Below are 27,696 nucleotides of genomic sequence, written 5' to 3'. Positions count from 1 at the left end.
ACCAGAGGATGGCACTAGTAAGTCCCTAAAGTGAAGTTTGTGGTTTTTTAACACCTTAACTTTTCAAACGTTTTTTCCTTTACTTTTTCTTCAGCTGTTCAACCGACTGTTATACTAAATAAAACACTTTTGAAACATAATTTGAAATTCACACTGGTGTAATGCCTCAAGTGACTCGTCATTAGGATCAGATTTAACTCTTTCATATGACCCCTGTCACTGGTTAAAAAAAATCTAACTTTAGTCTTAAAGGTCCAATCACACCACACTTCAATTCATCCCTTCCCAGAAGCGACTGGTGATTCGGCGACAGTAGGCTATACAGCAACGTTATCAGAGAGATCGGGCGCGGGATTAAGTTTCTGCTCAGCTGTTTTATCTCAACACAAGACGGTAGAACAGAGTGTGAAGAAAGGGTATATGGTGGGCTGGAGTGGCTGGAAATCAAATGACATTTTTGGGTTTAATTGAAAAGGCGACATTTTGTTGGTGATGGCCTATTAGGCCCATTCTGGTCTTCCCTCAAGCATCATGATAGGCTACGGAGAAAGGTGAAAACAGCTGTGCAGTTGAAATGGCATCAAATGTAGCCTAATATTACTTCTCATAAACAACTTAAAAGTGATGCTACGAAGATTGGGATTAATAAATGTGTCTCTATTAAATGTGACACGAGACTGTAAAATACATGCTTCACCATGAGAAATATTGGAAATTTGCGCTAAAGGAACAGCTTGTTCCAAGAAGCAGACGACATAGGCTAGTCAAACGTTTGTAATCACAGACATCATATAATCATATTACGCACCTTGGAGCCAAATATAGCATTTAAATGGATAGGATTCCGCGCTCAATCGAATTGTAGCCTCAGAGATATAGGACGGGCGCAATGTTTTCTCCTCTTTCGCTGATCCTAATGCGTTTTCTCACCTGTCAGTTCATGCGCAACGAACCAATCGGTGTCCTATTGTGGAGATACATGCGCCCCACAACGTTAATTAATTCAATCATTTCGGATGCTTTATTGCATATTTTCTTTCACAAGTTTGTAGGTCGGTGACATGTTCGTTTTACTACAAGCTGTAAATTGTATACATGATCCTATCTTATATCCTATCCATACAGGCATGGATTACAACTACGTAAAGTTATATGGACATAAAGTAAATGAATGTAGATTATCCTTAAAAATGCATCAAGTAAAATGTTGAAGACAGTAATGCAAAACAAATTGGTGCACATTACAAACTTCACAGCCAATAGACGACGTGCAGACCGAACTAGCTGGGAATCCGTGCAGGGCTATCCAACTTCTACATTTCGTGTAGGTCGTCAATTTTCAAGCAATACCTTTCACTGAAAACCACTTTTCCTAAGTAGAACATTTCTTACACTTTAGTCCTAACTTTAAACCGACGGAGATGTACCATGGACTTGATTACAGTGTGAGAACCACAGTCACACTAGAAGTGTCAAAAGGTTTTGACATGATGATCCTACCTGAAACAAATCTCAGGTTTCATTCCGCACACCCCTGCGTCAGCAACAGCTGTCTTGGAGCTCGCCTGGGCTCCAGAAGGGGACAATTAAGTCCTCAGTACAAAGTTTGACGGAAGACTTGAATTTCTGTGGAGTTTCTCGAGTTTTCGGAAATACATATTTATTTTACTGTGCAAGGTAAATCATGAGCTTTCTTTTACACTGTTTTGTAATGCCATATGAGGGTTAATTTTTGGCTTGAGGAGCTCTGCATGGCTTTCACATTTCCCATTGTCAGGTGGATAGGACAACAGTTCAGGGAGGTTTGCCATATTATTTGAAAGCATTTACCTCACATTTTCAGGTTTAAGTCATTTTTTATTTTTTTTATTTGTGTCTGTTTACCTGAGATGTGTTCGTACATTAGCTATAGATTACATTTTGTCCCAGATGTACTTGGGGTGAATTGTTTTCATGAAGTGGTTTATTTGATGATAATATAACATTAGAAAATCTACTAATCAAGTAATACTTGACACCATTGCAGCCCTTTCTGCATTGATAAGTGGTCAATCTGATTGCTGTTCCACCAATTAATTAAATGAAAGAGTTAAATATATTTAACAACGAATGGCCCATTCTACTAAATATATGAAACCTGTCCTTTGACCTCAGGCCAATGTCGGACAGGAATTTACCTGTTTTCACATTAGGCTTTTAATGTATTTGCAATGGTGCTTTTGTAAATCCGTGTAGCTTATTTATTGATGATTTACTGATGTCAATAGTTTACCCTAAATAATATACTGTAAGTGTGGTTTTGATGTTTGAAATTTAAGCGGGCCAATGTATGTGGTTTGTGTGTGCACTGTATATTTGTGTGGTGTGGTGTAGTGTGTTTGTGGACTGTATATGTGTGGTGTGTGTTGGTTCACTTATTTTTGTGATTACTGTATGTTTGTGTGCGTATGTGAGAGTGTGTATGTGTGCCATTACAGATGTGTTTCACCCACCTGTTAAATGTTAAAACAAGGTTGCAGTGCTCACAAGCATTACAACTAACCAAACTAAAGTCAGTTCTGCCAGTAGACAGTGGCTTCGTCACAAGCACAAGCTTAAAGTCCGAAATTTCCCCTTTATCCAGTTTTTCCTCCCTTTCAATCCCCTCATCCTTCCACAAGGGGACAGTTTATTTTTAACCCGTTTCGTCATGTCAGGCAGGCAGGACATCGTAATACTGTGGATGCTCAGTGGTACCACCCTGTTCCTCCACTCGCTAATCCATGTTGCCCATATCAGAGGTGTGTGGGGGGGATGGAGACAGCCAGACATGGGCTCTGTTCCCTCAACACGCGGGTAGTGCTGGAGATCAGGTGGTGATCTGCCGTGTATATTAGTGCTTGTCAGCAGTATACTGCTTCTTACGCAACCAAGTTAGACGTCTACAATGGACTCCCAATGGATTGGGCCTTGGCTAGTATAATAATACTGGACTACAAAGGACTCCCAACGGATTGGGCCTTGGCTAAAAATAATACTGGACATAAACTCAGTGTTTATGTTTATGTAATTGTTTTACTTGTACAACTTCAGTTTGAGAAATGGGAATGTTTTACCCATTTAAAGGCAGTAGACGATTTTGAAGAATATACCTTTGCATAATTTGTTCAACTCCGAAGCAAATTAGTTTACTCATGTACATTTTGTCCAGGCTTCTATCATGGTGTGTGCTACTTCTTTTGTGTTTAGGTGGAATTACTCAAGAGTCATTGAGTTTCTCTTATTTGATGCAGTATTTGCTGATTTACAACAAATAGCTTCAGAAAAGTGTCCAATATTTGCTTGTGTCAGCAAAAATGAATCTATATGAAAAAGAAGGGTTTGTCGGGGACTCAAGATTAAAATCAAAATGTTTTGTTCTTGAAACCCAATATTTTGATCAAAACTAGCCTAAGATGTATGGAGACACACCACCAAGATTTTGCTTGTATGCAGTGTTGTGTGTAATGATGTTCTCTATGAGCGTTTGTGTCTTTCTATGCCTGTATGTGTCGCAGCTGAGAGCATCACATGGTCTTGGACACAGAAGGTGTTGGTTTTGGGTTTCTTTCACCAAGGACGATCATGTGATTTCTTGGCAAGGATTTCCTCTTTTCCATCGAAGGCAAAAGGTGAAATAAGGTTAAAGCCAATTGTGGAATTTTCCAAATTCTACTGGCTTGCCCCTAATTTTCTTGCTCCATATGCTTTTTCATTTACCACTATCCCCCTCCAGCCATGATCTTGCTTGACCCTGTGAGAAGATCATGTATCACATGAGTCATATAATCATGTTGTACTTAATGTGAAACGACACGGACATCCCAGTTTGTCTTCTCTCAAAAGGTACCGTACATGAGAGACGATTGTTATGTCTATTCATTTATTTGACCTTTTTCATAAACTAGTCTCCTGCTCCCATCCAGAAGGACTTTTTTCTTTCAAGAAGCATGGATTAGACTTAGGCCTATGGTGTACGGAATCTGAAACCAGCTCTAAACTTTGGCTCCTACACTGTGTTCCATATGTACATAGGAATATGAGAACATTCATTTGGTGCAAACAGTTTGATGACAGCTTTGCCAATGATTCACACTTAACCAGTTGAGTGAAGCTCAGCAGTGAACCTAACCTGTAATCATGGGATACATAATAGGTAATACGTTATTTATTGTCTACATTAGGCAATGTATTGATTTGAATGTTGAGGGGAAAACTATATCCTGATCAAAAGATACAACTGACCAGTTGTCTTATGTGATGGTTTCAGAGAACACGGAAGGGATTTACGCCCAAAAAGATGCCAGATTCTTCCTATATGTGTTGCCCACCATTATTTGATAAAGCAATTCCTGACCGACAAGAGATTCCAAAGTTCTACAAGGATAGCACAATTATTTACATTTAGTCATTTAGCAGATGCTCTTATCCAGAGCGACTTACAGGGACATTCTCCCCAAGGCAAGTAGGGTGAAGTGCCTTGCCCAAGGACACAATGTCATTTTTGCACGGCCAGGAATCGAACCAACAACCTTCTGATTAATAGCCCGACTCCCTAACCGCTCAGCCATCTGACTCCTGAATTATTATTTCTAACAAATGGCGCATTTACAACTCTAAGGTAGAACTTCAATGTGACGCAAATGCTTTTTGGTGGCGCATGAATAGAATTATGAAGATTTAATCAACCTCATCATGTTCAATGCATAATCCTAGTAATTTTTACTAATATGTAGTTATTTGATGCAATTTGCAAGCTTCCTTGTGCTTTATCGTATAACATTTACAGATTTCAATCAATTGTCCTACAGCTAATGCTAAATCTGATAACAAATCACAATTGTAGTACAATTACATTGTGTTTAGGTTGTCACAGCCTCTGTATTTTATTATTGAAACAGCTTAAGGATTATTCCAGCTATTCACAGGGTCTAAGAATGCAGTGACAGAAGTATAACACACGTCCCGTGCTTGATCACACCAGCAGGCACATAGTATGTGTGAGAATTCCACTGATGGTTGCTGACAACCTATGTACGTTATGGCTCCCTTCTTGTTTGGCCTATCTGTCATTTTATGCTAAATGCAGGCACAAACTGTGGACTTCCTATACCTTCTTAACAATTTTCGGTTTTTGGTTGTTATTGCATTTTGTCAATATTTTGGATCTATATACTTATTTATAGTATGTAATTATTTAAGGTAATTAATTCATCAAAACTTTTTGCTGTTGACATGCACCTAGTCAAAGTTTTTTACTGATGCTTTAATGGTGCAATTTCCTCTTAGGGATCGATGAAGCTATTTATCTAATGATCTATCAATCCTATAATAAATGATTTTATTTGCCTGCTTCATGTTAAAGTATTTCTGAATAATGGCAGCAACAATTTAAACAGACAAAATATTTCCTGTAGTATGGATGACATAATAATTTTGGACTTTATTAAGAATACAAATATAAAGATGATGTAGCAAAAATTGTATATGGAAGGGGATAAAAACATAAGTGTGGTCCATTAATGCAGCCCCCTATAGAGTTAGAAGTACAAGGTTAACTGGTGGGTGACACAGTGTTGAAGAGAGTCTGAGAGAGAGAGGCATGAGATTTGACCCCGTGAGAAAATGAAAGAACAGGGGCACAGCAAATGTCATGGGGACGTGTGGATAAAAGCCCTTGTTTGCTCTGTAGATCTGTCGTTTACAGCTTACCACCTTCCAGGCATGGCTTACTGTATAGCAAGGAAATTGAGCTGTGTGTGTTGCAGAGCTATCCACATGGATATGTCCTGTTAAAGTGTTGGTTAGCTCAATTACCAATATTTCTGATGGTACGTTTCATGTTCATGTGGACTGCATTGATAAGCAGTCTTAACAAAGCCCAGTGAATAATGATGAAAATATCTCCAGTTGAAATGGAAACGGGCCAGAATTTGTTGTGTTGAGGAGTTCTCAAATCTAATTGACAACATTGCTTCATAAGACATTGTAAAAAATCAGGATTCAACAGCCCTAATAAACCCAGTTCATACTGATCTTCAACTCGACACACTTGTATGATTCCTGTTCTAGTGCCATTAACCCAACACTCTGTAAGTTAGTTTCCGGGTAGAAATACCAGCATCCACATTCCCTGACCGGCTAGAGTAACGCTAGTGGTCTATATTTCCCCTTCCATATCCTCAACCGGAATGTCACATGTTGAAATGGACGGGTGGCCTTCATTGACATTCACAGTGACATATATGTGGATGTCTGGGACGACTATAGAAATCTCTCCCTTCCTCTCCCTTCCTCTTTTTGTCACCAGACCTTAACAGGACAGCCTTAAGAGGTCAAGCCTGGCTTTTAAGAGGTGATGGAGAGGTACCAAGCTGTAGACTGGTGATCATTCAGGTCCAGTTTAATGCCCCGTCTAAGGTACTGACTTGTTTTTAGATTCTGGTTTCTGAAAGGGATTGATAATGAACTGGACAATGTTCTCTTAGACATTCATTGGCTTGATTCATCTGTTTGATGCCCTTTTTTCATTTTAAGAACTGAACCATGTGCACTTGGCAGAAAAAAGCTACACATGTCATGAAAAGTAATAAATCAGTAAAGTTCAATGTAATGAAATGACTGAGGAGGCAATAGCTAACCCCTATCCCACTTCTTTCTCACTTACAAGACAAGACAGGTCACTCTCTCCCAGAGTCTGGAGAGATCAGCAAGGCTACGCAACTAATGCTGTGACATAATGCAAAATAGGAAATGTCTTCAATAATCCCCAGGGAAACAAATCTGTCTTCAGGATGTGTATTTTAAGGTTGTCCATCCTTCACTAGGAAAGAGGGGCCCCTTGTCCACATGGAGGATCTTCTGAAATGGGTGATGGGGGTTGGGTATGTGTGTGTGTGTTTCGGGTGGCAGGGTTTGGAAGATGAGGAGTATCTACTCCTCCAGGTGGTCCAGATGCTTAATGCGTAACCAGGATGGCACAGCATATTCTTTGTGAGAAAACACAAATGACAACAAAAAAAACGTACAAAACGAAAAGGTCCAATGAATACATTTGTCCTGAAATGTCAAATACGGACCAGAGGTGTTGTGTGAAGAGATGGGAGGGGATGTGTGGTGGACGGGGTGAGAGAGGTGCAGGACAGAGAAGATTTCTGAGTGGTGTGAAAGGGGGATTTAGTGCTCTCGGTGTCATGGAGCATGGGGAGGGAGGGCGGAAGCCCAGTGGATTTAGCTCAGTAAAATAGAAGGTGGCAGAGAGTGGAGTTAGCCGCAGTAAGTTAAGTTGGCATGCCGGCCTGTTTATCGGAGCGATGTGAGGGAGAGAGCGAGCACCAGGCCAAGGAGGAATGAGCAGAGTCATCGGGGTTCTGTAACATGATGCTCGGACATGATTGCTCGCGGCAGCTGGGCAGCACTCGTATCTGTGTGTGTGACTGTGTGTGATTATCTGAATAAGTGTGCTTGCATGTAACCATACATGTATGTGTGCATGTATCACGGTCAGTGCGTGCGTGTGTGTCTTGTCGTCACACCTTCTAACCAAACCTGCCTTCTCAGTGTCTTCTCTCTAAAGACCTGAATCAGACTGTACACCGTATAAATGCATTCTTCCCAAATGCCTGGTCATTTATAGGCTGGTTTCTGAAAGAGTCTACCTAGCATGGAAACTCTTTTGTACTAATGTTCATACCACATCAGACTTATCACATGAATGTGATGAATTATTTATGGTTAGATCCACATTAAGTTGTGTTCTCTTCTACGTGCCCAAGTAACCCTGAATCTATGACTTCCATGGTATTTGGCACACTTTTGTATTTTGCAGTGGTACATTTTCCAACATCAATCTCATAATGTCCAGGAAATCAACCCAGACATTATGCATCAAACTTATTTACAACTCATTTTGGCTCGTTTTCCTGTCCAAGATATTGTGTTCTGATTTTGAACCTTGTAATTTAGTCATAAGCACAGTTCAAATGAATGTAGGTTTAATGTATGCTGTTCTCTCAACTACCTGGTGTATATAAACTAGCATCACACCATTTGTCACTGGGACCTTATCCTATGAGAGACGTCATAGTTCTTCCCCGCAGAGGCCTCATAAAAGATCCCCTTTTCTCATGTTTACATTAAGGTGTAGAAATATGAGATGTATCCCAAACTTGATTGGGTGGATGTGACATAACCCAATCAAGTGACATTTCTACAGTTTGGGCAAAGGCATCAAGAATACTCGATAGGGCTTGAACGATGGCCAAGGGGCTTTTAGATAGCGATTAGCGTATTTCAAAATAAGTGTGCTAGCGGTTACATCAGGATCCTAACCTTAGTTGCTTCAGAGAAAACAAATCTGTCTCAACTGGTTGCTAAACATGTAGAGGAGTCTTGTAAGCAATGCCAGTTGGCCGGAATATCAGCCGTCTGGTAAGCTAATAAGTAATATGATGTTCATGAGTAATGTCAGGGTTTCTTTGGTACTGTGGGAAAGTATCCTGTTGAAGCTCCAGAGCTGGTCCGGAGTGCGGCTTGTCACTTTGTCATTACCTTGACACTTTTATGTGGGTCATCTCCTCTCCTACTTCTAGGGGTGGAGGGCTTTGGGGGTCTCGGATCATTACAATTACACAAACATATACAGCAAGTCTCACACGCCAAGATCACTGTGCACATGCATGTCTATCATACCATCAGGCATCTCGAGGACAGTACGCTTTTGTATAGAAACTTGGTGTACTGAGTGTGAAATATATTTTTTCGTAATACTTTCTTGACATTTTGACCACTCGTTATCTGCCTATTGTTAGTTTGACTCTGTAAGGTTGGTTTGACTACCTTACCTTTGTGCTTTTCCCTTCTATTACAGAAGGAAAGCATGAGCCACAAAAAACGACTCGAGTCAGATATTGTGCACACATGACGGCCTGATCAGGGCTCTCGTATAGGTTTTGGAATGCTAATGAACAAGTATTGCAAATCTCGAAATGCATCCCCTGATCTCTGTCCTGACAGGTCAGTCTAGAGAGACGCCAGAGTGGTGGTATCCCTTCGCAATGCGAAGATGGCCACCCTGCTCCCTCCCACAGGCAGCGATGCGTTCCGCCGCTTCACCCCGGATTCGCTGGCGGAGATCGAGAGGCTCATGGAGAAAAGGAAAAGGGATGCGGAAGTGAAGGGTTACGTCGACATGGGGCCCTTGGCTCCGAGCAAGGATCTGGAGGCAGGCAAAAGCCTGCCCATGATCTATGGAGATGCTCCCGCAGAGGTGCTCAACACACCTCTGGAGGACTTGGACCCCTTCTACAAAACACAGAAGGTCCGATCAGGTCACCAAGTAAAGCAGTATTGCTTGGAAATAAAGTTTGAAAGCTTCTATTTCAATCATGATACATGTTACAAATGCAACTCCAATGGGGAAAATGTCTGCTGGGAAGATTAACTGACTGTGAAATGCTTTCTCAATGCAAAGTAAAAGCAATTTACCCTATCAGTTTCTAGAGATGGACAGCAGTGCAACCATGACAGTTTGTGGTATAGACTGCCAACCATTTCTCTGTTACATGACAACATGGAACACTTATTCATTAATTTCCATTAACTGTATGTCATGTGTATACTGTATGTAACTGCATTACTGGAGTGAAAGGCATGCTTTATGGGTCTTAGTATTTTATGATGTGATGTTAACCATTTCAATATCTGTGTTGCAGACTTTCATTGTGATCACCAAAGGAAACACAATCTTCAGGTTCAATGCTGAACCAGCTTGCTACATTCTAAGCCCCTTTAGTCTTGTTAGAAGAGGAGCCATCAACATTCTCATACATTCATATCCTTTTTTAAACTAAAACTATAGTGTGGAGGGGTGGAAGGGATTATTTGAATTGTGATGGTCTTGTTTAAATTGACAAAAGCTGTATGTTTGGTCACTACATATTCTCAAATTAGCCTAATGTAAATCAAGATTTTCATGATTTCCTATAATTAGATAGATGTGCTGAGCCGTCTCACCAACTAAGAAACAATGGGGCTGTTGGTATTTTTAATCAAGCTTCCAACATTTACCCTTGACTCAATATCAAATTATTTAGTTTGTTCATCATGATTACCATTCTTTCGAACTGCGTGTTCATGACGATGAGCAACCCCCCTCCATGGAGTAAAACTGTTGAGTAGGTTAATAGTGCTTCATATGCTACATATATACTGTACTTACATCTGCATTAATCACACATTCTACTGTATTTGAAGCAATGTTTTTGGTCATTTAATTTGATGTACTTTGCTTTTAATGCTAATTTCCATAACACTTGAAAGTCTATGATGTGTTTTGTTGCTTATGTTTTCGCAGGTATGTTTTTACTGGTATTTATACTTTTGAGGCAACAACTAAAGTGCTGTCTAGAGGTTTCTGTGTTGGGTCTTTTACATTCCTTCGAGATCCATGGAATTGGCTGGATTTCATGGTGATCAGCATGGCGTGAGTATTGGAGAATACATCTTTTTGTGACCGCAAGATCCACTATTAAATAATGGAGATTATTAGTTATTTTTCATCTACTGATGAAACAACAACCAGATGTAGTTGGTTAAAATTAAACATATTTTGGGGGGGATATTTTGGTATATGAACTGATTTTGTAGAGTGTTTATCTTTACAGAAATGTTAGTTTACTTAATTTGATGACTTTGCTCTTTGCTCTGTGTGTCTCATGTCAGGTATGTCACAGAGTTTGTAGATCTAGGCAATGTGTCAGCCCTGAGGACGTTCCGTGTACTTCGTGCCCTCAAAACAATCACAGTGATTCCTGGTAAGTCTTCCTATGCAGCCCATCCTTGTTGAGGGCAAGAAAAGTCACTGACCAGACTATTTTCTTTACATTTGCATATTCCACAACACATATTTTTATGAATTCACGTTCTGCATTCACACTGTCTGAAATGTAGTTAAGGCAGTTCAATCTCCATGATTACATTTCTTTTTGATTTGGTCAGGTTTGAAAACCATTGTGGGTGCCTTGGTACAGTCAGTAAAGAAGATGGTAAATGTGATGATCCTCACTGTATTTGCCCTGGCCGTCTTTGCCCTCATCGGCTTGCAACTGTTCATGGGAAATCTTCGTAATAAATGTGTCCGATGGCCCATCTCTACAAACAATACATTTGAAGATTTCTTTTCTAATTCAACATTAAGTGACACCGTGGCTTACAATGAAACAAATTCCAACAGTACTTTTGATTTCAAAGCTTATATTGATGATATTGGTAAGTTTTATAACTAATTAGCAATATAATTTATGTTGGTACATATGCACACAAATTTGATCTGATGCATTTCTGTTATAGAAAATCACTACTATCTGGAAGGTAGCCTGGATGCTCTTCTTTGTGGAAACAGCTCTGATGCTGGGTATGGTACTATGTATTGCAAATTCCTCAAAGGAAATTGAGATGGCACAATGTCAATTTAAAAACAAGTCTGTTGTAATGAGTTTGTGGAACCGCAAGGAACCGCTATGCGGGGTTGTGCGTGAAAATATCCAGAGATTTAAGTCAACCAAAATTCAAGAGGCTGAGATGAAAGTTTGCCTAAGTAGAGATCTGCGGCATTTTCAAGCAGCCAAATATTATTTCTACAACGACTTGGAGAGCAATATTTTGTGAAATCCATGTGTTTAATTGCAGAACATGGGTCAAATTAGCTTCTCTTAAACAATATTTTTATGCAGAACTTATGGACTGTGAAAGCATGGTCTCAGTCCACACTGATTATTCTCCACTGCCATGTTGATAGAAAGTGCCCAGAAGGATTCATGTGCATGAAGGCTGGGAGGAACCCCAACTATGGCTACACCAGCTATGACTCTTTTGGTTGGGCCTTCCTGGCTCTCTTCAGACTCATGACCCAGGATTACTGGGAGAACCTGTTTCAGCTGGTTGGTACCTATACTAAATAATATATACATAATAATAAATTACTGTTAGTTATGCCAACTCCTTTTGGGATGTCTATTTGTTTTGCAGTGATGTTTGGTGCAGTATATGTTGTTGATGTTTTCTACACAATGGTAAATGTTGGGTTAGGGTTAGTAATGTAAATGTTGACAAACAATTTCAGACCTAAGTATAGTATCTGATTCAGGCCCAGTTTCCCAGACATGGATTATACCTAGTACTTGCCCAAAAACCTTTTCAACTGAGAATTTTATTGAATATTGCTCTCACTTTGAGACTAGGTTTAATATATGTCTGTATATGTATGAAACTGGGCCAGTGTTTAAATAATTTCTCTGTGTGTTCCCTTTTGCATGCAGACTCTGCGAGCAGCCGGAAAGACCTACATGATCTTCTTTGTTTTGGTCATCTTCTTGGGCTCCTTCTACCTCATCAACCTGATCCTGGCTGTGGTTGCCATGGCTTATGATGAACAGAATCAGGCCACTTTGGCAGAGGCCAAAGATAAAGAGGAGGAGTTCCAAAGGCTTTTGGAGCTAATCAGACAGCGCGATGAACAGGTCAGGTGACTAGTTTGTGTGTTTTGGTTGTACACTTTAATCACTGTGATACAATGCAAATGTAAAATAAAATAAAAAATAGAATGGCATTAGATGCACATCTCAATTAAGTTGTTCAATGATCTTCATTTGTGTTCAAAAGGCTCTTTCTGGGAGCCAGGCAACCCTTACCAGTCACAAAGCTCTCAGTCATCACACAGGGTCTGAGTTTATGGACGATGAAAGGAGCGTAGGCGGGGGTGATGAAGTCATCAAGGATTGTAACGGGAGAATCATCCCCCGTCTGGTCCTCAACCCAGTGTCTCCTGAGGAGGTCAGTCTGTGACCCTGTCTGCTTGTTTACATTATTAGGTTAAAAGTTCACAGGTCAGAATTAGGTTAGACTGCTGGGAATGCATGCTCTTTTGGTTCATGTATTCAATGTTTGCTTGATTCTTTTGTCTATTACTCTTGGGGAGCATGTTTGTTTTCATGTTGTTTTATGATAAAGATGACAACCTTCACTTTTTTCTAGTCTGCAGAAGAAAATGAGCACAGAGAGAAGTCCTTGGGCTCTGTTCATGACATGGTTTTCCTGGAAGAACCCGGCCTGAAACATAGAACTGCGAGTGCTATAAGTGTTCTCACCAATGCGATGGAAGGTAGGAGAAAAACCTCAAATTGATGACAATGATGGCCTTAATGATGGTTAATTATATGGGTCAATTGAATTAGTATAACATTTTATTACATTCATTATTATATAATAACATTAAATTGCAGTAAGTGTACTGTGCAACAATTCACTTTTCGAATCTGTATAAGTATTAAGTAACCTGTTGTTATTATTAGGTACAATATTTCATCCATCATTTTCATCCATCATTTACAGGATACTGTATAGTCTTTATTAGTCATTATTTCTTAGGTTTCCTATTGTGTAAATTATGTAGTGTTCCATTTGTCACTTCGTCATTTGCCACAATCAAAGTTTAGCAATTAACCTTAACTTGTAAGGTTGTATTTTACACATGCAACAGACATGCATCGTACAATATATTTTGGGGAAGACCAGAGCAAGTTGTCACACCAGTAATATGTAAATTTCCTGTAATAAGAATATTTCTCTATATTATAATATCCATAAATAAAATATATAATTAAATTACAATTGTCATAATATATCACACAAAGTTATTGCTGGTAAAATACACTGTGACCATTCTTTTGTGTGTGTGTGTTTTGACTTGGAGTGTTTTGACTTGGAGTGTTGTAACCAACTTAGTCAACTTTGGACCTTTTTCATCAAACCATATGTTATTTTAATTAAATAAACTGTGGCAACTTACCCCCGTGACAATTTGCCCCAGTCTCCCTTAAGAGTATGTATAAATATGTGGCAGCTGCATCTTCTAATGTGAATAGTAATTGCCTACCTTATCTTGTTATACAAAATCTCAAAGCCATTACAGTAGCATTACAGTAGCATTGTCTGCAACCTGCCACACAGGAGTGCTAATCACATTGTGTGATGGAGAGATCCCTGTTAACATACAGTGGTAAGCCCCTCTGGTGCTAAGCTTGGGCTATTTCAGCCTGGGGGTGACTTGGCACCATTAGGCACGAATTGTGGTGCACTGTGTATTCTATTTCTAGGCTTTCCTTAATACTTTGCTAACTGAGTTAATATATAAATTGGATAACCAAATTATTTTGAATTAACTGAATAGTTGATATAATTATATTATAAATTAACGGCTAATCTCTAAAAGTGCATGTTGTCTTCTTAAAATCATATATTTATTAATTATATGTTTATTTTATTATTATTCAAATTCAGCTACATTTTGTAATTATCAAGAATGGATTTATTGTCCCTATCTCTGATCTAATAGATTTGGAAGATGCACAAAAGCCTTGTCCACCTGGATGGTATAAGTTTGCTGACATTTTCCTGAAGTGGGACTGCTGTATACCCTGGGTGGTCTTCAAACAGTGGGTGAACTTTGTGGTGATGGACCCCTTTGTAGACCTAGGCATCACCATCTGTATTGTGTTGAACACACTCTTCATGGCTATGGAGCACTACCCCATGACTCCTGAGTTTGATCACATGCTGTCTGTGGGCAACCTGGTGAGATTGAAAACAATTTTGTCACTCTAAGACTGTCATTGTTTTTAAAGGGCCATTATATCTGTGCTAGGTAATATTATAAAATCAATTACATTTAGAAAAACAGCACCCCCAAATCTTGTCCGAAATGTTGCGCTTTCCTCCAGCTTGAGTTTGATTGACAATGGTTTCTCAAAATAAGCCATGGAGGAAATCTCGCAACATAATTGACTAGAAGATAGTGGGCTGCTCCAAAAATCTGAAATTGCCATTCCACTGGCACTGAGCTGTCTGTGTTAAACTAAACAACTTTCAGAGGGCCTCTTCAGCTTACACAAAAAATTTTATATGGGACAACATTTTACCTTTTTTACTAAAATAATTTAGCATATTGTACTTCCAACCCTAAAATGTAAGTTATTTATGACACATGGACTCCATGTCCACAGAACTCAATACCATATTTGTTTGATCAAATGATAATGTAGATGAGGACCAATACTTAATTAATTATTAACAAATATATAATGCACATTGTGATGTGCTTTGGCCACATATGTACACATTTGTTTCCTGATATCAGAACAATTAACATTGTCATTCTCCCCCAGGTGTTCACAGGGATTTTCACTGCAGAGATGGTCTTTAAGCTTGTGGCCATGGATCCCTTCTACTACTTCCAAGTGGGCTGGAACATCTTCGACAGCATCATCGTCACGCTTAGTCTAGTGGAGTTGGGCCTGGCCAATGTTCAGGGTCTGTCGGTCCTCAGGTCCTTCCGTTTGGTAAGACATATTTGATACTTCACTTGCACCATCTGGATACCTCAATATATCCCTTGCTTGCTTTATAGAATGAAAATGACTGTCTGTTATTAGTGTATCACGTTAAGGCGTTCTAAAAACAAAGACAATGTCATGAGAGAAATCTCTGTCAGAGTAAACTGACTTTCCTTATTTGGTTTCTTTGTTTGACTTTGCGCTGTATTGGAGATAGCTGCGTGTCTTCAAACTCGCCAAGTCATGGCCCACCCTCAACATGCTGATCAAGATCATTGGAAACTCCGTGGGCGCTCTTGGAAACTTGACATTGGTGCTGGCCATCATCGTCTTCATCTTTGCTGTGGTTGGCATGCAGCTGTTTGGCAAGAGCTACAAGGAGTGTGTGTGCAAGATTGCCATAGACTGTGAGTTGCCACGCTGGCACATGAACGACTTTTTCCACTCCTTCCTGATTGTTTTTCGCATCCTGTGTGGGGAGTGGATTGAGACCATGTGGGACTGTATGGAGGTGGCCGGAGCCGGGATGTGTCTGATGGTTTTCATGATGGTAATGGTCATTGGAAACCTGGTGGTGAGTACAGAAATGCCTTAATACCCTCATTACAACTCCTAGCTCTTCACAAGTAATGTTCATGCTGATCTCAGTGTCAACCTGTTTTTCGCATAGATTTCACACAATAGCTATGTTAACTCTCTGTCGTAATGTATATAATAATTTTTTTTTTTTTTTTTTTTTTTTAAGCAGCTCTGGTAAACAGATTCATGCTATATAATTATGGTAACATGAGTAGTTGATGGCCAAGGCAAGATACATATTTTAAGTAGTGACCATTCTAAAGATTACAGGTAAAGCCACTTGACAATATAAGCAGTACATGACCTCTGTCCATCTGTCACTGCTGTTAACTTGTCAAAATCTGTTGTCTGACGTCTCTGTTGATCTATGGTATTGTAATACTTAGTCAGTCCAAAGGATCTTGTGTTGAGGAGTCTATTGCTGGACAGCCGGAAGAACCACCAGGACAAACAGCTTCAGAATTTGCTAAAAATAAAAAAGTATTTAAACTAATTCTTCCTGACATTATGCCTTGAACTGCAAGAACTAGAGAATGCAGATGAGCTGTTAGCAGCTGATCACATAAGCAGCATATTTACAACTCCAGCCAAATGGATTTCCTGTCAGGTTATTCATAGATTTGAAAAGGAAACCGCTCATCGTGACAAGCTAACAAAAGCAGAGGGTACCGTGATGTGTCAAAATCAACTTGGCTTTTTTTGATCTAGAGCTCCTCTTCTCTGCCCTGTCTAGCTGCACTGTGTGCAACAAACAGTGTGAAGCAGGGCACATCATTTACTGTGAAGGGGGCTGATGGGTGGGTGCTTCTATTTAAGTAAAAAGTCTTGAGCCAGCAAACTGTGGTACTGACCTTGAGTATGTGCTAAGACCTAGCTTAAGCAAGGCTCCTGGCATGGTAGGGAACTAACATGGACAGCTGGACGTCATGAGTGAGTGATGTGGCCCTGTTTGAGAGACAGGGAATAGGACCCAAGCGTCAGTGAAATGTGCTTCAATTGATAGAGAGATAATCAATTGTCCTGTTGATACCACACAGCATTGAGCATGGCAGTCCCACTCCACTTGTGTATAGACGGATCTCAACAAAAAGTGAGGTGTTCCTTTGTTTCTAAACCCTGTTCTGCAGGGTCTGTGTGACCCATTCATACTTTCAGGTTCTCCATTTTATGCCCCCTGCCCTATTTTTACCACTTGATTTCTCAACATATTGTGAATATTTCATAAACCAATACATTATATCAGTTCTTTGAATTCAATAAATAGATTAAAGATGTACACTAGGGAAAAAGTTGCATTTTTCACGCTTTATTGAATAGATTGTAAGTGAACAGGGAGAGAGATATGCAGAAAAAGGCCAAGGCCAAATTCAAACCAAGGCCGCTGCAGTAACGCCGCAGCCTACGTATTACGTGCACTTATCCAGTGAGCACCTGAATTTTTCCATTTTATACATAATACAAAAATCTAAATGGCCGTCTTGATCTGTTCAGTCACATTAACTTTCTTGCTCTCTTGCTGGAGGTAGGAGCAGGTCTGCAAATTAAAGTCACAAATGATGTGTCAAACAGTTAGAACAAATATTTGGCCCAATGCGTGATGTTCATTCATTAGATTTTTTTATTTTTATTACAACAAATTTGTTGGTGTTCCTGGAGTCCGCCTGAAACAGAACATTTGTATCAACACTCACAATAGTGCATTCTCCTCCTGACAGTGGACTCAGTTTTCCCCAGCTTCTTCAGATGCCTTATCTCATGACCTTTTCTCGTTCTTTACACCTCCTGACATCTCTGGGGTTTTTCCCCCATCAGCCCTTTTCCTGTGCCCCTTGCTGATTCACAGCACCTGCAGTGGAATAAGAGAGATCAGTCTGCCCCAGGCCTATGTAACCATGATCTATGTCTAACATTAGAAATCGACACCGAGAAACTAGCTAACAGGGTTTAGACACTAAAGATAGCAGCCACGACTAGACAACATAATATTTATTAATGCACCGTTACGACAGGATAACACTAACTTGATACTTGTTGTGTATAGAAATCGCTCTTGAGTTAAACTTTTCACATGGTTGGGTTACCTAGATTTTTTTTCAAGGTATGTAGCATGTGGTTTGATGTAGGTATACAAGGCTGACTACTATAAAAATCAAGTAATCATTTTAAATGGAATGATACACTACAGTGTCTGCAGTGTGACATTTATATTTACTTTATATATATTTTGTAACGCTTTACAAGTTTACAATGATCAACTACTTAGTAACGAATCATCAAATAAAATTCCTACCTAAGATAAAACAAACAATAAAACATTTCTTACTCTCTCTGATTCTTTAGGTTCTGAACCTCTTCTTAGCCTTACTACTGAGCTCGTTCAGCGGAGATAACCTTTCCAGTGGCGATGACGATGGAGAGATGAACAATCTCCAGATTGCCCTTGGCAGGATAACTCGGGGAATTGACTGGGCCAAGGCCTTTGTCATCGGCACGGTCCGACAGATCCTGGGCAAGAAAGATAATAAAGACGAGGAGGGTGAGGGAGGTGAAGGAGAGCCCCAAAAGGAAGCTTTTGAGCTGAACCACTTGGACACTGGCCAGGATTTCCAAGTAACAGACATGAAGTCGGACTGTTTGGTTGAGGGCAGGCCCTCAGGGTTTTATGTGGATTTGGATTCAGAGGTTCGCCTCACAGTTCCTATTGCACAAGGGGAGTCAGACTTTGAACAACTGGACGACGATGATGATTCAGAGTCAGAGTCCTCAGATGAAGACAACGAACATGACCGACATCTAAAGGTATGACGCAAATTCTGATTATTATGCAAAGTTAATGAATGGTTCACAACAGTTCTGAGAGGTATTGAAATTATACCCAGAGTATACCCAGAATGTTAGGGTGAAGAAGGTTAGATGATGGTTAATATATCTAATTTTGAACTCAAATGAGGGAAAATGTATATATTTTTGTGATTTTGTCTCGCAGTAATCAGCATGCCTGTATGTTAGCTGACTTGGTAGGTCTTTCTACCCAACCCGAGTCTATGTTTTTGCTCTGTCATAGTCGACAGGTGAAGATGGTGATGATGATGAGTCCTCAGTGTGCAGCACTGTGGACTACCAGCCTCCTGAGCCCGAGGCAGAGGAGGAGGAAGAGGAGGAACCTGAGCCAGAAGAACCAGAAGCCTGCTTCACTGAAGGTACACAAGAATGAAAGTTTCATGAAATTTGACATTTACATTGTCTCATTTCAACTACAAATCCAACAACAATGCAAAGAAAACCTGCTATACTATACTATTTCCAGACTGATATCTCTCTCCGACCCAATCGTCAGACCTTTCCTCATTTAGAGGAAAAAGATGCCTCATAATGTTGAGGCTTCTGGTCCTAGTGGTCCAAAAACCATAAAAATGCAGTGCCCAGGTAAAAGTACTGATAAAATCAAAGCAACCAATAAAATAACATATTGATGTACATGTTTATCCCCTCAGAGTGTATAAGAAGATGGCCATGTCTCACCTTCGACACTACTCAAGGAAAAGGGAAGAAATGGTGGAACCTCCGCAGGACCTGCTTCACCATCGTGGAGCATGACTACTTTGAGACCTTTATCATCTTCATGATCCTCCTCAGCAGTGGAGCTCTGGTTAGTTATCCCACAGTTGATGTCTTACAACTGTTGAGTTCAAGTGCAGTCTGACCATAGTCTCTGTTTTTCATCTGACAGGCATTTGAAGACATTTACATCGAAAGGCGCAGAGTTATTAAAATCATCCTTGAGTATGCTGATAAAATTTTCACCTATGTCTTCATCATTGAGATGCTCCTAAAATGGGTGGCATATGGCTTCCAGACCTACTTCACCAATGCTTGGTGTTGGTTGGATTTCCTCATTGTTGATGTAAGTTTCTTGTTTTCAAATAATAGACACAAAAATCTGAAGCAGTCATTTTAAGCAGTAATGTTACTATGTTTACCTGTCCTTCAATGCCTCAGGTTTCCTTGATTAGTTTAGGAGCCAACTTGATGGGATATTCAGAACTTGGACCAATCAAATCCCTTCGAACACTCAGGGCTCTAAGACCTCTTCGAGCTCTGTCAAGGTTTGAGGGGATGAGAGTAAGTCACTACTCACAAACAACACACACCCCCTACCCCTATCCACAGACACACTTAGAAAGGCATCCCCAAACATGAAATAAGAAGATCAGACATAACTCAAGGTTGCACTGAAACAAAACAGTATCTCTGCACTAGCGATTAGTGTCCGTACTAACCGGATAGGCATAGATCAGTGGTACAGCATTAGACTGCAAAAGATGGTGCAGGTTTGATTCCCCCTCTGTATGTTGCTTTGGATAAAATGGTCTGCTAAATGAACATATTAATACAATTCATTAATAAAGTATTTCCTTTATATGCTGACTGAGTTGTTTTGTAAACTTACACGGTTGCTGTAACATAGCTGTTTGAGATAAAGGTGACTACACTGAAACGTTTCAATGTCTGACAAGGATGTCTGCAACTGCAAATTATCTGACAGCAGTAACCTCAATATTTTGTTTTTGTCTTTTTACAGGTGGTGGTAAACGCTCTCGTTGGGGCCATCCCCTCGATCTTCAATGTGCTGCTGGTGTGCCTGATCTTCTGGCTCATCTTCAGCATCATGGGGGTCAATCTGTTTGCTGGAAAGTTTTACCGCTGCATTAACACCACAACAGAGGAGCTGTTCCCTATGAGTGAGGTCAACAACAAGAGCGACTGTTTAGCATTGATGCATGCAACCCAGGAGGCACATTGGACCAATGTCAAGGTCAACTATGACAACGTTGGTCTGGGCTACCTCTCCCTGCTGCAAGTGGTGAGCTTAACAACCTCTATCCTGGAAACCAAAACGTAGACTGGATACAGGAAGAAGTTAAATGACATAACCTATATATATATATATATATATATATATATATATATATATTGAGATGCACTGCACAAAACATGAAGCATTTGCTAGACATTTTATGTCAAGAATGTAACATTATCTGACATTAATTTTCTTGTAACTACACTATATTCAGGGGTAAGATATTCGGAACAGCATAGGTTAAAACTTAAGTGGAACAAGGTAGAATATGGGTGAGGGGGGGCTTGCAGTAATTTAATGTAGTAATTTATATTGTTTTGTATAACAACCTTCTGTTTTGACTACTTTCTCTTGGCCCTGTAAAGGCCATTTATTGAATATACATGTGTGATAAATGGGCGATAGTTCAGGCCGGAGACTCGGAGAGCACTTGCGTCAGACGGTCTATAGGATAATCTATTTAAGACGAGGAACTTCTCCTCTGACATTGTTCCCTCCCTACCACCCTAGTCTCCATCTGGGTTCTGTCGTTGCTCCGTCTGTCAGGGGGAATGATGGATATCTAAGCTCTCTGCTTCCAAAGTTGAGTTTCTTGGGAAGACATCTATCGCAAATCAGAACCATACCTTCAAAGATGACATGTCTGTGCTCTCAAGAAAAAAAATATACCAAAATACTAAATGATATAGATAAAATGCTAAAATACTAGCTGAGTCTCCTGACTGAACCGATGCCACCTATTACGATTATGCAATGTAATTGCAGTGACTTTTACATCTAGTTGTATTGCTATTAGATATAAAGTCATGATAATGATAATTTTGGTTGCAGATTATTGGTATGGTGCTGCTGAATTAATTGATTTGCCATTCACACACATCACAGTCTATGCTATTTTCTACTCTTTTCTCAGGCTACATTTAAAGGATGGATGGACATCATGTATGCTGCAGTAGATTCAAGAGAGGTATACTAACACAATTATACTTGTCAACTTTGACTGTATTTAATATATTGTAATATTTTATCTTAAGAAATGTCTGAGAGTTTTCTATCCATTTACATTTAGTCATTTAGCAGATGCTCTTACATACCCCCCGAGGCAAGTAGGGTGAAGTGCCTTGCCCAAGGACACAACGTCATTTGGCACGGCCGGGAATTGAACTGGCAACCTTCTGATTACTAGCCCGCTTCCCTAACCGCTCAGCCACCTGACTCCCTAGCCATGTGTCTTTATACAACTCATTTCGTTCCTTAGGTTGAGGAGCAGCCTTCATACGAGATCAACCTGTACATGTACATGTATTTTGTTATATTCATCATCTTTGGATCCTTTTTCACTCTCAATCTCTTCATTGGTGTCATAATAGACAATTTCAATCAGCAAAAGAAAAAGATAAGTATCAATTTACAATGATTTTTTATGATGATTTGTCTATGAATGATTTAGTTCAGACAACAGTGTAAGGATGCACTATATTGAAGAAATTGTGTTTGTTTGTGGTTAAAGTTATGAATGACCAGAATACTTTTTGTCATTTGGTTCTGCACTTTGGAGGAGAAGACCTCTTCATGACTGAGGAGCAATTGAAATACTACAACGCTATGAAGAAACTTGGCTCCAAGAAGCCACAGAAGCCCATACCAAGACCAACGGTATGCCATACAGAAGTGTCATTCACTTGTAACCACACCCTTATTACAGCACTATCAGGGGATGAGGAATAGTCATAGTTGTAGGAGTAGCAGCAGTGATTTATTACCTTTATTAGAAATATTCACATACATCTCGTCTAAATATTAGTCTGAATATACAAATACAAACAAACCTCTTCAAGCACAAAACACGTCAAAGTAAAATGCAAGACAAGCCATGTCGACTGTGTAAAGCTTCTGTACTCTGCACATGAAACAGCCCAAATAACACGAATGACTTACTGCAAATGTATCCTTCTCTCTTCCCCTGTGCCCCTCTGCTCTGAAGAACCAAATCCAAGGTGTGGTGTTTGACTTCATATCGCAGCAGTTCTTTGACATCTTCATCATGGTTCTGATCTGCCTCAACATGGTAACCATGATGGTGGAGACTGATGACCAAAGTGCAGAGAAAGAGGATTTTCTGTACAAAATCAACCTCGCTTTTATTATAGTCTTTTCTGGAGAGTGCTTCCTAAAGATGTTCGCCCTGAGACATCATTTCTTCACTGTTGGATGGAATATATTTGACTTTGTAGTGGTCATCCTTTCTGTCGCAGGTATGTATCTGCCTCCTTTTACATGACAATGATACAAAAAAAGATTTAAACATCTAAACTACTCCTTAACAAGAGTATCTCTTTTTTTCCAGGTATAATGCTATCAGACATTATTGAGAAGTACTTTGTGTCACCCACCCTATTCAGAGTCATCAGACTAGCCAGAATAGGCAGAGTTCTTCGTCTCATTAAAGGAGCTAAAGGGATTAGGACGCTTCTGTTTGCCTTGATGATGTCACTTCCTGCTCTATTCAACATTGGCCTATTGCTCTTCCTCATCATGTTTATCTTTTCCATATTTGGCATGTCAAACTTTGCCTATGTGAAAAAGCAGGCTGGCATTGATGACATGTTTAACTTTCAAACGTTTGGTAGTAGTATTGTCTGCCTGTTTGAGATCACAACATCGGCAGGTTGGGACGGGCTTTTACTTCCAATCCTAAACAGTGGTCCCCCAGACTGTGACCCCAATGTTGAGAATCCAGGTTCGGATGTGAGAGGTAACTGTGGAAACCCAGGCATGGGCATTATGTTCTTCTGTAGTTATATTATCGTGTCTTTCCTGGTGGTTGTCAACATGTATATTGCCATAATTCTGGAAAACTTCAATGTGGCTCAGGAGGAGAGCGGTGACCTGCTTTGTGAGGATGATTTTGAGATGTTCAATGAGACCTGGGAGAAGTTTGATGTTGAGGCAACCCAGTTCTTGGACTACGAACGTCTCTCTGAATTCTGCGATACCTTGCAGGAGCCCTTTCGGGTAGCCAAACCCAACCGTATTCGTCTTGTCAACATGGACCTTCCTCTGGTTATCGGTGATAGGATTCACTGTCTGGATATCTTACTGGCCGTAACTCAGGAGGTGCTGGGTGACACAGTGGAGATGGCAGCCATGCGGGAGAGCATTGAGGCTAAGTTCATCATGAGCAACCCAACATCTGCCTCATTTGCACCTATCACCACTACTTTGCGCCGCAAAGAGGAGGTGGCTGCTGCAGTTGTCATCCAGAGGTTCTACCGGAAGCATTTGCTAGAGCGCTCCATCCGACATGCCAGCTTCATGAGGCGCTCCAAGCGGCTGGTAAAGAGAGAGCAAGATGAAGAGCCACCGGAGAAAGAGGGACTGCTAGCACGAAAGATGAACGTGCTGTATGGGAGCAACACAAACCTTGCTGAGGAGATGGAGCTGGCTTCTTTGCGAGCACTACCAAGCCCTCCTATGAAAACATCTGAGCAGATTTCAGACTACATAGAGCAAAGCCCGGACCATGGGTTGGAGTCTATTGGACCGCACCAACTGGTTGTCCCTGTGGAAGTCACAAATGAGGTGGTGTTACACTCTGCCCCCATCCGCAAGCTTTCATCATCCTTGGGCAACCTACGAGAGACAATTGTATAACAAACAGCACAGTAGGTCATTCATAAGGTGTTTATAATGTGAAAAACAATGCAATTTACTGCTCTACACTGCACAACAAGAAAGGATTGCACATAGCTGATAGTGCTGTGAATGTTAAAGTCAAGTTTATAGATCATCAGACGAAATAAATGGGGTCATGTTTTTCTATTCATATTTTGTAAGGCCATTTTTTGACTTTACACACTTTTCTATTGTATCAAGAGAAAATATAAGTAAGTTAGTTCACTTAAATATAATGAAGAAATATATCTATTTAAATAGAGTTTTCAAATGAGGAGGTTTTTAAGTAGGCTGTCCATGCAAATGTAGTTTTGAACTGAGGAGGGTTTTCACTCCATTTCAAAATGCTAAATACTATTGAAGCACAATACTACACAGTATGCCCATGAAAAACTGTGTACAATGTAACCAAGCTAACACAGTCAGAGCTTCTCTGTGTAAAAAGCAGAGCTGTACTCTTACTTGTATTTTGGCTCTTTCTGAAGGACCCCAGTTTACTTTGCACTATTTATAACTCTCCTCTCCCCAGGTCATGTTCAAGCAGTTTATCGTGTAGTTGTCAGAGGCACCCCTGTCTTGAGGAGTATCCAGGCTGGTCTCATCTTTATGTCCAACAGGTCTAACTAACCTTTATAGACATGGTATTTATTGTCATGTGTTTGCTCAAGTTGTTAAAACTATAAGGCATCTTCAAACTATAGTAATACATTAAATGTTTTCAACTCAATTTTGTCTTGGGTGGGTGTTTAATGTGGGTTTGAGAAAGAATATTTGTCAAAGTCACCAATACTTAGTATAATGTTTACACATTAGTATGTTCAGTTAATTAAAATTGACTTGCTATTATTATTATTACTAAATCATTTTTATTCTGTGCTTGTCTCAAATTCATCAGTTAACAAATGGTGTTTTACATAATCTGGACATGCATCAACTATTGTATTATTATCATTTTTACTAACTGCACTTTATAACAATTGCTACTCTTTTTGAATTTGAATGGACTCTTACCTCCTTTTAAATTATCTACATGTATATGATAACACTTCAATGAAGCATTATTCAATGCATGTTAACTTCTATATTTGTTAACATTATGTATACTCATTGTAAAGTGTGCTTCATGACCCCTTAGCACAGTAATAAATATCATAATTTTTAAAGTGTGACTTACTGCTGAACCCTCCTGAAATAATTCCGTCAACTGATATTTTGGAACATCAAGTTCAAGTAATTAACGCACGCTTCTTTGAAAGCTGGGACTTTTCTCTACTATTGATTTGCCTCTTACCAGCTGTGTGGCATGGCATCATGTGATTGAGGTCCAAAACAGCCATCAGTAATTACCTACGACTCGCACTCTGGATTCACTTTCATTAAGCAGACAAGCTGAAATAATTTCATAGAATGAAACCTGAATAAATGTTTGTCCTCTCGTTGTATCCTACATAGTGTATTAGTCTTTTTAAATGTAACTAAAGAAGTATTGGATAGGTAAAGTATCATTGGTGGAAATTAACCATTTTTAAGTGTTAAAGTTCCATGGATTACAATGTACTGTGGCTTATCAGATATTGCTATAACATTAGATTAATAGAGGTGTGCGTTTGAGTGTGCTTTAGTCATAACTAGTGGCCCTTAACACATTTGTCACTACTTACTAGCCGTGGGACTGTCTTATGAAAATGCTGTAGTAAAGTCAATACTTTCTGTTACAAAAACAAGACGAGACCCTCAGTGATGGTATATGAGAAGTTTTTCTCTTTTTTTATTGCCAATTGTCACTGTGCAATACTTAAAACAAAAGTAATTTAATTATACATTTCACTGTTTACATTTATAAAAGAGTATAGTCATATTCAATGTCTTAATAGTATGCTTACTATCAACATTGCCTGTATATACTTTTGGCTACGTTTTTTTTGATATTTTTTCTGTATCCACTGAATTAAATGTATTATTATTGTGAAATTGAACCATGCTGTTAGAATAAATATAGATTTTCAAACGTAAAAAAGGTTTGCATCGCCATCTAATAATAAAATATAATACATCATCATTATGTTTTCCATTAGGCCCTCTGCTGGTTCTCTTTAGGCAGCACATATGACACTCCTGTTCACACATTCTATTTTTACCCAAGGCAAAAATATGTCTGACTACAGGTTGCTATCAAGATCTGGTCATTTTGGTTTTATGCGTTTTGTTTTTTTAATGCATTTCATATTTCTTTATTTCCTCAATTAGTGTTTTGCATGTACTGTTTTATTGACCAGATTTGTTTCACATAATCAGTTAGTTCTTTATGGTCTCTTTGGACTCTTTTCATATTGGATTTTCACAACACCTCTTAAAGTTGTGTAGACTTGAAATAGAAAACGTTGAACTCCGGATGACCAATTGTCACATTAAACTGCATCTTGTTTCCCCTTGCAGTGACCTCTTTGGGATTAGTTGTGTATTAAATATACTGGTTGTCTACAGAACATTAGCAGTCCGCTAAAGCAATTGCTTAGATGTTTGTATATGTCATATTTTTGAAGTGAAAGTAATTAATGGGCTAATGGTGTTTCCACTCGGGAAGAGTAAGGTCCCACCGACTAACATTCTATACAATTATGTATATAAAATATTCAATAATATTCCATATAATTCTATGTTTTAAAGTTAGTTTACATTGTGTGTACTCTATCGACACTACACACAACCACTAGTGCAAAATGTGCTTTGCACATTATCCTGCGTGTGTTTGTTAGGCTGCCCAAGCAAAAGGTCAGGGGTGGGCAGTGACCGTCTAGTCAAACGGTATCTGTTAGTAAAATGTGCCGTGCTTGCTTGCACCAGCTGACTTACAAACATTACAATTGAGTCCAACCCAATTGTATACTCTGAAGCATAGATATATGGTTCCATGTGGTCTTCCTGGCTTATCTTCCACCTCTAAACAGTACAGGGTTAGAAGTGGCACCATATAAGGAAAATCAAATTAATTTAACTTTTTTTGAGTGACAGTTACTCTCCCATGTCCATGGTCAGAAGATGCTAAAGAATGTTCTAAGTTGTTGATATGTAGAATTGGCTAAAAGAAAGTCCTATTTTGAATATTACACTTCAAAGGTGTGGTCTATACAGTAACCAACACCCACTGAATTTAGTGCTATCCTTGTCCCACTT

The 27,696-nt window shown here is 39.5% G+C and overlaps 1 protein-coding gene across 1 annotated transcript; it reads left to right on the top strand.

Moving 5' to 3' along the window:
* Positions 1 to 1,455: 1,455 nt before the first annotated feature.
* On the top strand, positions 1,456 to 26,792 carry scn4aa (sodium channel, voltage-gated, type IV, alpha, a). The gene is made up of 26 exons (XM_062474367.1): positions 1,456 to 1,677; positions 9,034 to 9,337; positions 9,732 to 9,850; positions 10,104 to 10,193; positions 10,373 to 10,501; positions 10,741 to 10,832; positions 11,017 to 11,286; positions 11,368 to 11,431; positions 11,816 to 11,957; positions 12,336 to 12,536; positions 12,679 to 12,849; positions 13,051 to 13,177; positions 14,411 to 14,649; positions 15,240 to 15,413; positions 15,625 to 15,981; positions 18,327 to 18,785; positions 19,051 to 19,186; positions 19,481 to 19,635; positions 19,717 to 19,890; positions 19,986 to 20,108; positions 20,569 to 20,850; positions 21,761 to 21,814; positions 22,106 to 22,243; positions 22,399 to 22,503; positions 22,832 to 23,102; positions 23,195 to 26,792. Exons 2-26 carry the CDS (start codon positions 9,083 to 9,085, stop codon positions 24,499 to 24,501), a joined length of 5,634 nt encoding a protein of 1,877 aa, XP_062330351.1. The 5' UTR covers positions 1,456 to 1,677; positions 9,034 to 9,082; the 3' UTR covers positions 24,502 to 26,792.
* The last annotated feature ends 904 nt before the right edge of the window (positions 26,793 to 27,696 follow it).

This window comes from Osmerus eperlanus, chromosome 12, assembly GCF_963692335.1.
Source record: "Osmerus eperlanus chromosome 12, fOsmEpe2.1, whole genome shotgun sequence".
Lineage (NCBI taxonomy): Eukaryota > Metazoa > Chordata > Actinopteri > Osmeriformes > Osmeridae > Osmerus > Osmerus eperlanus.
The sequence above is the reverse complement of the archived record's forward strand: the minus strand, read 5'-3'. Positions and strand labels throughout refer to the sequence as shown.

Bases quoted from the DNA above. Each gene is read 5' to 3' on its own strand.
- scn4aa (XM_062474367.1), top strand. From the start codon at position 9,083: ATGGCCACCCTGCTCCCTCCCACAGGCAGCGATGCGTTCCGCCGCTTC. The intron at 9,851-10,103 runs ATATCCTTTTTT...ACTCAATATCAA, and splicing joins ATCAACATTCTCATACATTC to ATTATTTAGTTTGTTCATCA. The intron at 22,504-22,831 runs GTATGCCATACA...TCTGCTCTGAAG, and splicing joins AGCCCATACCAAGACCAACG to AACCAAATCCAAGGTGTGGT.